Source organism: Macaca thibetana, chromosome 9 (genome assembly GCF_024542745.1).
Source record: "Macaca thibetana thibetana isolate TM-01 chromosome 9, ASM2454274v1, whole genome shotgun sequence".
Lineage (NCBI taxonomy): Eukaryota > Metazoa > Chordata > Mammalia > Primates > Cercopithecidae > Macaca > Macaca thibetana.
The window spans coordinates 19,302,404-19,316,900 of NC_065586.1; the positions used below are offsets into that span (position 1 = coordinate 19,302,404).

Sequence of the window (14,497 nt, forward strand, 5' to 3'; positions counted from 1 at the left end):
TTGCTCAAAATCTGGTAAATTTCATCTTTGCAACATTGAAATATTAATCCCTGAAAATACTTTCTATTAATTTTTATTCAGAGAAGAGCTCCCCAGGCTGCTCTGCAAAAGTCCATTGGTAGCATTTTAAGTAAAATTTGGATAATTACTGTTCTGGGGTTTTGCTGTATTTAAATGAAGCCCAGAGAATCTTACAGAACTGAGAAAGTGTTTCAAGTACAAAAATGGCAGTGGAATAAGCAAAAGAAGAAAAGAAAATAAGTTTCATGAGATTAAAAATAATCTTCTTTTGTTCCTGTTACTTCTTAATCATGAAAAGTCTTTTTATATAATGCATTGCAGTTTAATGATCTTGTATTCCTTTGACAATGGGCTCTAAGAGTTTATGAAGGAATCTTGCTTTTAGAAGTCACAGAAAGAATGTAAACTCAGCCCTTTTATTCCTACTAAATTTATATTTGATTCTTCCTCTGCTGTCTCTCATACATTGCAACATATGATTCAAGGCTGGTCTGACTTCACTCAGTGTTAAAGTGTAGACAGAGCAAGAGAATAAATAGGTGTAATTTTCCTCCAGAAATGTGTTAATAAAGAAGAGGGCAATGGGATAGAATTGAAAATAATATATTAATTATACTAATCGTATCATATGTATATTCCTATTCTTGATTACAGATTATTTTTCATTATCACATGTATGGAAATGGCATTGGGGCACTCACCTTAATGCAGGTGTCAGTCACAAACCAAACGAAGGTTCTACTTAACCTCACTGTAGAACAAGGCAATTTTTGGCGGAGGGAAGAACTGTCACTGTTTGGTGATGAAGACTTCCAACTCAAATTTGAAGGGAGAGTTGGGAAAGGTCAGCGTGGCGACATTGCACTTGATGACATTGTGCTTACAGAAAATTGTCTATCACTCCGTGGATCCATGCAAGAAGAACTGGCAGTGCCTCTTCCAACAGGTACATTCTAATCTGTGTGTGTTTGGTATTTTTGCATGGTGAAAGGTGAAAAGGAAGAAAGAAGATGCAAAAGACATAGCATAAACACCTAGTAATTTATCACTTTCATAAAGAAAATATAAGATCTTTTTAAACTTAAAAAAATATTTCTCAAGCCTTTACTCATAAAAATGTCTTCCACATTTTCTCCAAGCTTTGGTCTGTTTGTCAGTTCCCACCTTCTCTGTTTAGTCAGCTTCCTCTTTGCGTCTGCTTCAGAATTTAATCCTAAGCAAACATTGATTCACTTCCAATAAAACATAAGTAAACTTAGGACAGGGTTATTCAATTTTAATTAGACATTTTTGTGGTTATGATGTTTGCCACCTTCTTCATGGACCCATGAGCAAGCCAATTTGATATTGAAACAGAGTAGATAATTGAATGTGTCCATATGTCCTTTTAACCTAAAATAACTTTTGATAATTTGTTGAAAGAATTTTACTCAAATGTTGAGTTGACACATGTTCAATGTAATTCCTACAGAGACAATCAGAGACAATACTATAAGTAGTATAATTAGCAAGCACCATTAACCCATATAATATTAAATGTTTGAGATGAAAATAAATGCAATAAATATTATTAACATGACAAAGGAGTAAATTTTGTTAGCCAATGATATGATAGATATTACTTTTTTTCTTTTTTTGAGACAGAGTCTAGCTCAGTCACCCAGACTGGAGTGGAGTGGTATAGTCTCAGCTCACTGCAACCTCTTCCTCCTGGGCTCAATTGATCCTCCCACCTCAGCCTCCTGAATAGCTGGGTCTACAGGCATGTCCCACCTCACCCGGCAAATTTTTGTGTTTTTTGCAGAGATGGGGTCTTGCTGTATTGCCTAGGTTGGTCTTAGACTCCTGGGCTCAAGAGATTCACCTGCCTTGGCCTCCCAAAGTACTGGGATTATAGGCATGAGCCACCATGCCCAGCAGATATTAATTTTTTAAACCATGAGTTTAGTGTAGAAAACAGAAGTACAGTTTCATTGATATTTAAATTATATTTATTATAATTGATGAATATAAAAATGGTTTATTAAAAGCAAACTAATTTGTTTGCTCTGGCTTGTAACATAGTAGGTGGAATGGACAATGTTGCCATTTCTGCCTTCCCCATTTATTTCAAAGGGAGTCTTTTCATTTGGTTACATAGAAGTTTCTAGATAAATGTTTCCCAGTGGACAATTAGTTAAACAGGCTCTTTGCCTGACAAGCTTCTAACACTATACAAAATAGTATAGAGGAAAGCAAATAAACATTTTAAGACTGTAATGAAAGGGAAATATACATAGGTGGATTTAATGCAAAGGTGATTCACATGCCCAAGACTACTCTGCTTCTCCAAGAAAAGCTTTGCCTTTCATTCTGTGTGGGATGTTTGATGGCAGATATAGGTCTTAGATAAGTCTGGTCCTTTGTAATTATTTGATCACAATAAAAAATAATCTTGTAGCATCTCATTGATGAGGGAGCAAAAATTTTCTGGGTTTTTTTTTGTTTTGTTTTTTGTTTTTTTTTTTTTTTTTTTTTTTGTAGAGATGGGTTTTCGTTATGTTGGCCTGGCTGGTCTCAAACTCTTGAGCTCAAAGCGATCCACCTGCCTCAGCCTCCCAAAATTCTGGGATTACAGGCTTGCGCCACATGCCTGACTCAAGGAAGCAACATTAAAAGAAAAAGTTAAACTGCTTTAAAATTTAATAAAAAACTATTGAGTGGGATACAAAAGGAACAAACCAATCTTGTTGGGAATTTTAAGACCTTAAACTAGTAAAATCTTGAATGAGGTCATATTTTAGGAAACATCCAGCAGGAGAATTTTAAAGTATGTACAAAATAGTATTGATTAATTACAAATTAAGGGCACAAAGGAATTACATTAATTACAATTCCTTAATTGTAATTACATTAATTACAAATTAAGGGCACAAAGGAATCACACCAGAGCTCTTTGAATATCATAATATTTGAGAGGGTGTATTACAATTTTTAATGAATTTATTTTTTTTAAAAAATTGCTCTTTAATACAAGATGGCAAGTGGGTAGAAAAAAATTCCCTGAATAACTTTAACATTGAGTAGGATGTAACTAAATGCCAGGAGAAATATTTAAACATTATACATTACTGAACACTAGATTGTATTCCTTCTATCTAACTGTATTTTTGTACCTATTAACCAACCTCTCTTTATCTCCCCATTCCCACTACCCTTTCCAGCCTCTGGTAACTACCATTCTACTCTCTACCTTTGTGGGATCATTTTTTTTAGTTCTCGCATATGAGTGAGAACACGTGATATTTGTCTCTGTGCCTGGCTTATTTCACTTAACATAATATCCTCCAGTTCCATTCATGTTGTATATAGGATGAATGTAATTAGCAGTAATTTACTGTGTATTTCCAAATAACTAGAGGAATGGATTTGGAATGGTCCCAACATTTAAAAAAATGATAAATGTTTGAGGTGATGGTTATCCCAGTTACCCTGATTTGATCATTACACATTGCATGCTTGTATCAAAATATCACATGTCCCCCATAAGTATGTACAGCTATTGTGTATCTGTAAATATTAAAAATAATAAAGAAATTTGGAGAAAAGTAAGCAAAAATATTTTATGAGGTTGTAGAGAAAAATAAATAAAACATTCAGCTGAGGATATCTAATTTGAAATGTATTTATAGGGTGCTCAAGAATTTGGAACCACACTTAGAGCTCATAGGAGGGAAAGATCCCTTCGGTTTGTAGGGCAGGGGTGGTGGAATTTGAGCCCTGGAGGACCAGATAAAGGATATGGTCGTGAGAGTGCTGTAGGCAGGCTAAATGGTGTAAGAAAGAACAGGGATGGTGTCATGCACACTGCAGAGTGGGCTGTGGGTGATGATTTGGCTAAGGTGGGCACCTTATATAGCTACTGAGATATTACAAGGGAAATAGAGTCAAATTGTGGACCACCTTGGGTATCAGTTTAGTTTTTTCTCAAAATGAACCTACATCAAAAGGATATTAAATGGTCTTAGAAAACAAAGAATAAACAAGAATTTAATATAAGAATAGGAAAAGTTAATATAAAAGGTTAATTATATTAAACATTAATATAATTTATTACATTAAAATAAAAAAGAGCATTCATATGAAGTATGATAACTTGTGGGAATGTCTGCAGTAGAAAGACTCCAAGAAAAACAACTGAATACCTTTATTTCTATGATTAGAGCATTCTGAAAATTAAGGTGAGATACTGCAATATTTGTATAGCTATCTCAGCTGTAACGCTTACATTCAAGTGAAGCAGATGACAAATAAATGCATGTGGAGTTCACTTTCCTATAAACTACTTGATATACCTTTAATTGTGCCTTCAGAAACTAAAAGTATACACCCATTTCTTGGTAAAAGTGAAATGCTAAACTTGGTTTAGAGACTCAAGCTGTGAAATAATTCTGAAACACCTTAACTTCACTGTGAGTTTAGAAGACTCTGTAGGAGTCTCTGATATTTTTAGAGAGGTGTGTATATACATACTCACATAGAAGTATACATATATGTATATCTACACATATATACATATATGTCTGTATATACATATATACATATACATATGTGTATATACATATATACACATAAATGTATATATATACACACATACATATATATGTATATACACACATATGTAGACTTATACGCATATACGTATTTACATATATACATATGTATATGTGTATATGTATATATACATATATGTGTATATATGTGTATATATGTATATATGTGTATATATTCTGGGGTTAGTCAGGGTTGGAATACAGACAATATAAAAGTCACTCTAAATATGTAATTTGATGGAGACAATTTTATATGCGTAAATTGTTGAAATGGTTGGATGAATGAGCTCTAATGAGGTCTTCCAGAAATGGCTCCCAGAATTGGCTCTCCATGAGACCAACTACCACTAGAGAAGTTACAGGACATCTTTCTTGGTGGGATATATTTATATCTATATGTATATCTATATCTACCATGTATATCTATATGAAGTTACAGAACATTTTTCCTGGTGAGGTATATCTATATCTGTGTGTATCTATATCTACATCTGACATCTATCTATATCTACATGGAGGGGAGGATAAAGCCAGAGGTGGGAATAGTGGTATCTTGAACAAATAAAAGGCCAGAATGTTTCTTTTGCTATTTATGGAAGTTGGTGCAAGCGAGTTAAGGAATAGCATAAATTTCCAATAGAGCCACAAATGTAAGCCACATATTTACTTTTACATTTTCTAATAGTGACATTTTTAAAAATAAATAAAATAAAAATAAATAAAATAAAAAATAAATAAATAATAAAATATATTAATTTTAATAATATATTTTAATTCAGTCTACCCAAATTTTACCAGCTTAACACAAAATCAATATAAAGTGTTAATGAGATATTTTGCATTATTGTTTACATATGAAGTTTTTAAATCCAGTGTGTATTGTACACTCACTGCACATCTCAATTTGAATTAGTCACATTTCAATTACCCAATAGCTACTCATGTCTGTTGGTTACCCCAGTGGACAACAAAGGAGATAAAATCAACACTCTAGGGCACTTTTGGGCCTGTCTCTGACCAAAGAGCTCCGTTAGTTGATGTGATATTTGTAAATTTCCAAGAATTTCAGCTGTTTTCCCGTTTAATGGAAGTACAAAAATGCACCTTGCCAAGTACAGTGGCTCACACCTGTAATCCCAGCACTTTGGGATGCTGAGGTGGGTGAATCACTTGAGGTCAGGACCAGCCTGACCAACATGGCAAAACCCCATCTCTACTAAAAATACAAAAATTAGCCAGGCATGGTGGTGGGTGCCTGTAATTCCAGCTACTTGGGAGGCTGAGGCAGGGAGAATTGCTTGAATCTGGGAGGCGGAGGTTGTAGTGAACTGAAATCTTGCCCCTGCACTCCAACCTGGGCAACGGAGTGAGACTCCATCTGAAAAAAAAAAAAAGAGAAATGCACCTCAAGGTCAAATGTGAAAGCACAGGCACCATGTTCTAGTGGAATAGGTATTAATATCAGACTCTCCTCTTATTAGCTATTTTTACCCAATTTATCTGAGACACAGTTTCCTCATCTATAAAGCAGAGATAATTCCCACATGTTTCTTAGGTTCTAAGACTCTTAAGAATCAAAAGAGGTAACTGCCCACATAATTTTCTTAATGTCTGGCGTATGGTAGGTATTTTTCAATAAAAAAATCTCATTTTACATTATCCTATATTTTTTATGTCTTTACCCATATTCTTTAGGTGGCATAAACATTTGACAGTAAACCTTGTTTATTTGCATTTTATTAAGAACATGTTTCTTTCATTTGTTTTGGCAAAATTATATTTGTTGCCGATATCACAAGCATATCCTTATTTTATATTACATTATAACTATAAAGTCTTATTATTTATTGAAAACATCTCTAATTTATTTTTGATGTCTCATGAGTAGTGTATGTGTGTGTATCTTTAGAATGTTTAATGATTCTTAATTTCTCATTACTGCAAAAACACTTAACTTGGAATTTGCACAGAGTGAACTGGGATAAATGGCATTATGTTCCATCAACAGTAACAAGATCCATTAAACTTTTGGAAATGACTCTAGCTCACACACACTTTTCATCTATATTCATGTGTTTAGGCTAACAACTCCATCAAGGATAGCTTAAAATAGAAAAGACAAGAGGGGAATAATGTATATATTTAGGAAGATGCAATTGAGCAGAATCTGGAATCAGTAATTCTGATTAATCAAAATAGACCCAGGGCTTTATTAGCAAAAGTAATATTAAATTATTATTAAGTCCCTAGGAGTCATATTTAAGAGCTTACTTTGATGGCAATTTTGTTAATTGCTAAATGATGAAAGATAAAAATAATTGTTTTATGAATTTTAATAAGAAAAAGACAACCAACTTTCCTCTTCTAAATGTCCATATGCAAATTAAATCATGGTCATATTCTCTACTTATTGACAGGTATTTAATAAAACTTATATATATGCAATAAGGGCAGGAGTCAAGTGTGTGTGTGTGTGTGTGTGTGTGTGTGAGAGAGAGAGAGAGAGAGAGAGTGAGTTTAATCACCACAGCTACCTCCAAATAGGAGTTATTCAATGTATTTGTTTTGGGATATAATATGGTAATGAATTTCTTTTAAAAATATATGAAAAACAGTGAGGACTGAATAGCTCATCTTTCAAGTCACTCATTTCTCTGCAATATTTAGCAGTGCTTTAAAACTAATGCCTGGTGATGAGACTGTTGGCGTAGCAACTCAGAGTCCTGAGTTAGGAATATCTGGCTGGTCGTATATGGCTAAATAATTTAGTGAGACCTACATATGTTGTTTCGCGCAAAGTACATGTGTTACATTCTGAGATTTAAAGACATAAACTTGGATTTTGACACTGCTTACTAACTGTGATGTCAGCTAATCTACTTAAACCTCTCTAATTCCTATCTTTATGTTCTGTACAGTTGGGACTGTTGGAATCTACTTCTGAGTGATTTGAAAAATAAATCAGAGAGTAACATATAGCACTTCTTGAACAATGTGTGGCATATAGTCAGTGTTAGGTGTAACTTTCTTTGCCTCTCTTTATTCCCACTAAGGAGACTATGAAATTAAACTGTACACATGTTGACATTTCTTAAAAGCATATTTTATACTTGCTGTTCTTTCTTCCTCATGTTCTATTCGCTACTTAGAGCAAGGGTTCAAATCTCCTTTGCCTTCATTTTCTCTTCAGAAAAAAAAATTGCTTTCAAAAAGTCTCTAAAATTTCTAACTGCTAAATGTAGTGGTTTAATTGATTATTCATACTAAGAAATGGAGAAGAAAGAATAGTCACAATAAAGATCCGGGGATAGAATTGACATGATGGCCACTGATGGACGAAGGAGATAAAGAAAAGATTACAGTTTTGAACCTGGAAAACCTTACAAAATAGAACTGAGATTCAGAGAAGTTGATGAGTTGGCTGGATATGATGTGTGGGGGGGAGAGAAAAGTTCATTTTTAAAAATATTGGCATGCTCCACAGAATGTTTTCCAAATTAATGTTTTCCCAATAAAACGCTTACTGGTTTTTAATATCCAAATTTCACAGAATGCCTCTTTTTGCTTTTGGTGTTTGGTTTTTGACTAATATCTGTATTGGAAATACACATTGACATCACCCCAAACTCACTAGACTACTGTTCATACAGTATGTTGTGCAAGAAAAATCACAAGTTCCATTCCAAATACAAGTTCCATTCCAAACTGGTAGACAAAGACGTTTTGCAGATTTTGTGGAGTGGCAATGGAGGCTTTTCATCACGGATGTTGCTGGAACTGGGAGAAACAGCATAGCATTAGATGCACTGTGGGCCGATACTCCATTGCGCAGTTCTTCCAGATAAATTCACTATTGTCTTTCCTGTGTAGTCATGTTTTTGTCTAATTTGAGCTATAAATGGCCCTAGAAGTTGAGAAAGTGTTGGAAAAAGTTGTGGAGAGGAAAGCAAAGCAAATGAAAAACATCACAATGTAGGAGAAGATAAAAGAATACAGGATTTTGACCCAGGAGAGCTGGCTTTGATGAAGTAGATGAAAAAGAATAATTAAAGAACTCTTGGAAAATCTAACTGAGGGATTCACTACCAAGTTTATTCATATCAACATGTAATGTTAGTCTAAAGAAGACAGCAGTGAAGACCCAATAAACCAGCTCATCTCACTGATGAGCATCACTGATTTAAAAGAATTTATGGCCCTTGCAAATGCCGTGATAAGCATTACACCTTTATTAGTTTCACTGGATGTCATCTGCATTTTAAGAACTTAGAATGATGGTAGATATGGAATACATTATAATTATCCCCATTTACATAATGGGAAATTTTAAAAGAGAGAAATTAAAATAATTATTCTAATTATAAAGGGAAATTGCCTCTAGGATATAGCATTTAATTTGTATAAGCAGGACATCTGACTTTCAGGAACACATTACTAAAAGTATATGAGTGGGGGCTATACTTTGTTTAAATTCTCCATGGGGCATGCTGGTATATATATTTGGTCAGCACTTGGACTTGTGAGACTTCAGATGTCTGAATGGCCAGGGATGAACTGGGCCTTTTAAGGTCTGAAAGCTCTGTTTCTTTTCTGCTACCTAGGTCTATTTAAAAATACTTATCTTCTGTTCGTGGATCTAGTAACAAGTAGCCTAAATAGCTCCACAGCCTCTATCCTTTAAATACAAGATATTTTCCTGGAAACCTGCTTTTTTTGTATGTTTGTCCTAAGAACTAAAATTTCTTCATTATGGCAGCTGGATTGTCTGCCCATCCCTCCTCACTCTCATTCCCAAATTCCAATCTTGCTGGTGATAACTATATTTTACCTATCTTCATTGTTCCAATTTCAGACGTTATAGAACAGAAATTGTATAAAATTCTGCATGGCCTACATGGAAAACATTCCTGAAAATACTAGCTAATATTTTTAATATATTTAAAATTGGTTTTGAATGTAACAATACATAGTAAACAGCCTTATAAATATTGAAACAGCAGCTTCTCCCACATTATTTACGCAGTGCATCAATTTAAAAATGCATGACATCATTATGTATTAAAATTATGGAACGATTTAGTAGAAAATAGTAATCATGTTACATGTTATCAATTATATTGCATATTATTACACTGCAATATTAACTCACAGTAGCATAGTATTATTTTAAAATCTCTAGTTAAGGTAACCAGTGAAGTTTTTATTTGAAATTCATTCCTTCATATAGCTCTACTGTGGTCTGATTATTACATAGATTAACTATATAAAAGTAAGCACTGCTGCCTAAACAAGGTGTCATTGTTTTATCAAATCACCCAAGACTGGAGGTGTGGTAGTCTGCTATTTGCTCCTCAACAGCCATTCTCTTCTGCTTCTTGTAGTGATAAAACTCCCAATACTGATATAGATACATAGTCAAAGAGAGTAAAGACTATATTTCCCAGTCTCTGTTATCACCAGTGTGGAACATGTGAATGTATTTTACCAATGGAATGTAAACAGATACTATACACAATCTATAGGTTGTGCAATTAAAGAGAAGAGGCATTCCCTCCATTTCCCTTCTATCCTTCCCACTGGCCAGCCTGTGAATGTGAGGGTAGGCACTCAAGCTTTGATCTCAGTTCATGAATGGTAGGAGGGGTCTGGGTCCTATCCCCCAAACACTAAAGAGCTGCCACATCAGCCTACGATTTCTTAGCTCATATTTTCTGTGAAAAAGAGAATAATCTCTTACCTTTTCACTGCTATCTTGTGGTTTGGCATAGCAGCTAAGCCTACATCTTAATAAAGGAACTTACTATTTTTCATTATCATGTGCTGTGTAACTAGGATGTTTACTTGAATGTTGACTTATCCCTAGTTACACTCAGAAGATCTCTAATTTCCCAGAAGTCATCAAGAAAGATGTTCTCTGACTTCTGTATTGTTAGTCGGTTTCATGGAGAGCCAATTCTGGGAGCCATTTCTGGAAGACCTCAATAGAGCTCATTCCTCCAACCATTTCAACACTTTATCTGTGTAAAATTCTCTCCATAAAATTACATTCTGCTCAAAATATTTACAGTGATTTATATCATCTGCATTTAAAGCCTGACTAACCCCAGCATTACTTATCAAAAGTTGAGTTTTATTGTTTGAATCACTTGTGGTTGTATACATTTTCTAGATGTGTCATTCTGATTCTAAAGATTCAAATTTTTTCCCCCAGAAAGTGCCCCAAATTTTACTTATAGGACCTTTCCAGGCTTGGTTTTAATCTTTATTCTAATTCTGCAATCTGGTGAGTCAAATCTTGTGTCTGATTTTTGCCTACATCAACTTTGTGCCTATAAGCAAGAAGAAATTCTAGGGCTATCGTAGCAATACTCTGAATTTCTGACCAGCCTGTGAGTCAATAATTTAAATTTAAGAGCCAGTTATTTCTTTTTATAAACTCTCTGGTTATCAATTTCAGTGTATCCAATTCACTCCTATAGTGCTTGAATTTCTTATACCGCTCACTCTGCTATGGAAACCACCATTTGGTATTCTAATACTTTGCCTTTGATGGATACTTCTTTCCCGGTAACTGTAGATAATATTGAAAGTATTATTTTGTGAGGTGTATTACTAGTAACGTTCCTCTAATGGTAACATACCCTCACTGCTTCCAAATCTAATCAGGTCATATAAATAACACACATAAGCAAAGACAATGAAAAAGTAATTTCATATGAGGTTGTTTGAACAGACTTGAAGGAGACGTGGACATTAGCTAAGCAGACATCAGACAAAAGAGTATCCCAGGCATAGGAAGCATCCCAGGTGAAGGTACCAAGACAGGGCATGCCTGACAAATTTAAAGAGGCCAGTGTAGCTAAGAAACTAAAGCTGGAAGAAGGTAGTGGGATAGGAGGTCAGAGAGGAGATGGAGAGGCAGGTTTTGTAGGTTACTACAAGGGCTTTGGTTTTCATTTTGAGCAAAATGGAGAAAAAAAAACTCTGCAAGTGATGTGATCTACCTTACATTTAGAAAGAATCTTTTTGGCAGTAATGTAGAGAGATTTCAGAATAACCAGGTAAGAGCAGCAGGACTAGTTAGGAGGATGTTGAAATAATGCAAGCAAGAAATGATAATGCCATAGACCAGTGTGGTGGCAAGGAAGATAGCAAGAGGTGGTTAAGTGAAAGACAAGATGTGAGGTGAGAGGTAAAAAGAGGAATTAAGAGAGATTCTTGATCTGAGGCCCTTGAAGGATGAATTTGCCATCAGAGGAAATGAGGAAGACTGTGGGAGGAGCAGATTTAATAGGGGAGAGTTCAGGCATTCAGTTTGGACATGTTCAGTTTAAATGTCCGTCATCTAGGCACGTACAGATGTCAACCTAGCATCTGAATACAAATCTAAGCTTTGAGGGAGGCCTGAGAGGCAGACATTAATCTAGGGGTTGTCAGAATTAAAGTCATATGCATATAAAATCATCAAAGAATGAATAGACATTTATTCCTTGAAGAATGAATAATAGAGGATAAGAGAAGATCCAGAGAAGAATGAAGAACCAGGAACTAAGCCCTGGGACATTCAACATTATGAGATCAAGAGATAAAGACAAAGCAACAAAGGAAACAGACATAGAGAGACCAGAGTGAAAGGAAGACGTTCAGGTGAACAGTGTTCTGGAAGCCAAAGGAAAATGAGTATTACCCAGGAGTGACTGTCAAATGTTGCTGCTGGGTTAAACAAAATGAGGTCTGAAACTGGCCATTGGATTTAGCAGTGTGCAAGGCAGTGGTGAATTTTTTGAGAGCAGTTTTGCACTGTGTGTATCTTATTCCTCAACCTTGAAATTCCTTGTATAATGACAGAACTTGTAGTGAAATGAGACTGTAAGAAATGGCCCAAATTCTTAGAGAATGCCAGAGGTTGACCAGGAGATTGAGAGAAGACAGTAAATAAGAAGCAACTGGAAGTTTCACAAGTGGGAGACAGGTCTTAAAGGATGAATGAGTCTTGATGAGACTAGGAGTTACAGAAGGAGGGTATGTCCTGTGAGAAGAGCCAGGATATAGTACCCTGGCTTCCAAAGAATCATCAGGAATTTCTTTAAAAATTCTAACTCCCAAGACATCCCACTTCCAATGTCCAATAAATCAGTATTTCTGTGGTTAAGGACTGATCATCAGGTGATTCTAATATGCAACCAGGATGGAAAATATTGCATTGCAGTAAAAAAGAGAGTAGTGTTTTGTGAAGGCCCTGAGAATATGAAGGAGTTTGTTTACAAACACAGAATCCTAGGGCATGATGGAAAGGATTGTGAAGGGGCCAAAAAGTTAAAAAATATAAGCATGGGAGGAGGAAGGGGAAAACAGTTTTTGCATTAGAGAACAAGAAAGGACTGGAAATCACTTTTTTGGGATAAAAATGTAAGGATCATAGTGATCATTGTCAAGGATGAAATTAACTGAGGGTGATGCTCTGTGGATCTTGCAAAGGTAGCACCTTGCACTGTAATTGTTTAATAACAACTGACATGATTTAAATTTATTACTTGATATGCTAACTTAAAATGATTACCTTATTTCCTGTTAAATGATTGGTAGGAATGAAATCACTGCATAATTCCCCAAAATATGCTTCTGTGTCACAAATATGTTCCTTAGCACTCACAATTTGGTTCCTTCTTAGGAGCTCTAAAAACCAAAAGACTACATTTTTAATTTCCTAAATAATATATGTGTTTGTGTTTCTGATAAAGTTAATCTTTACTGAAATATAAGGCAAGTTTGAAATTACAGAATTATTGGCATTATCTTGGTTATCAAGCTAAAACTAAACTATTTTTTACTGTGTGAGCTCCTAAACTATGTTCTAGTTAAATAAAAACCAAAAATGGTAATATAATAATCTATTTTGAATGGTTGAGTGTAAGTGAAACAACATAATACATTTCTCTTGGAAGAAAAATATTATTGTGTGAAACTGAATATGTTTCATATCCCAATGAACTTAATTTGTTAGAAAACTTCAGTTTCACTTGAAATGCCAATTGGCTGTACTCTACTTATATAATAGGGGTGAGATGTGCAGTTTAAAATACTTTAATTTTTAACTCTATCATTGTTCCAAGAAAATGTCCTTAATTCAATTTAGGATTCTTTCCACATAAGCCATTTCTTTCATTTCTGTGGAAAGAATATTGGGGATTAGCATATCTGAGTGCTATTATTTTAACAGATATTTGGTCTTCCCAACCTACCACCACATCATCTGCTTTCACAGATATATGAATAGATTACAAAAATAACATTTCTTAGAAGAATGTCATTTAAAATTTTTAAGTTGTTTATATAAAATTCTGTGTCAAACCATAAAAACGAAAACACATACATGTTTTTTCTTTGAAATATATTTTATTTAAAATGAAATAAAATAAAAAGGAAAGATGCTTAAAAATTTTAGATCCAGTTTTCCTGCTCTTTTGTCTGTAGTTTACATCTCTGTTCTGCCTTCCAAGATTATTTTCTTCATTCTTTAAATATGCTAACTCTAAGAAATGCCTTTAATGATGCTTTTTTTTTGGGATTACCTGTAATTAACTTAAATATTTTTACTTCAGCAGAGTGTTTGAAAATAGTTGAATTGGACATACTACAGGTTTAGGTTGGAAGTTATTTTCTGTTAGATATTTTCGACAGACATTTTATCACTCTCTTGGTTTCTAATTTTGAGATCAAGAAATCAGCTCTGGGTCTAGTTGTCACACCTTTTAAGCAAAGTGGTTTTTGTTTTTTTTTGTTTTTTCCTTTTAAGCTTTTGTGATTTTCTCTTTGTCTCTGGTATTCCACTCAATATTATGATGTGTATTAGTATGGGTTTCTTATTCGTCCTGTTTGAGATT

At 34.4% G+C, this 14,497-nt stretch overlaps 1 protein-coding gene across 3 annotated transcripts in view; it reads left to right on the plus strand.

The window, feature by feature from the left end:
• Positions 1-14,497, plus strand: part of MALRD1 (MAM and LDL receptor class A domain containing 1) — a 930,868-nt gene that overhangs the window by 565,868 nt on the left and 350,503 nt on the right. For all 3 annotated transcript variants that reach the window (XM_050804020.1, XM_050804022.1, XM_050804021.1), the window contains exon 26: positions 676-967. In XM_050804020.1, the coding sequence (XP_050659977.1) occupies positions 676-967 (292 nt within the window). The remainder of the gene's footprint in view (positions 1-675; positions 968-14,497) is intronic.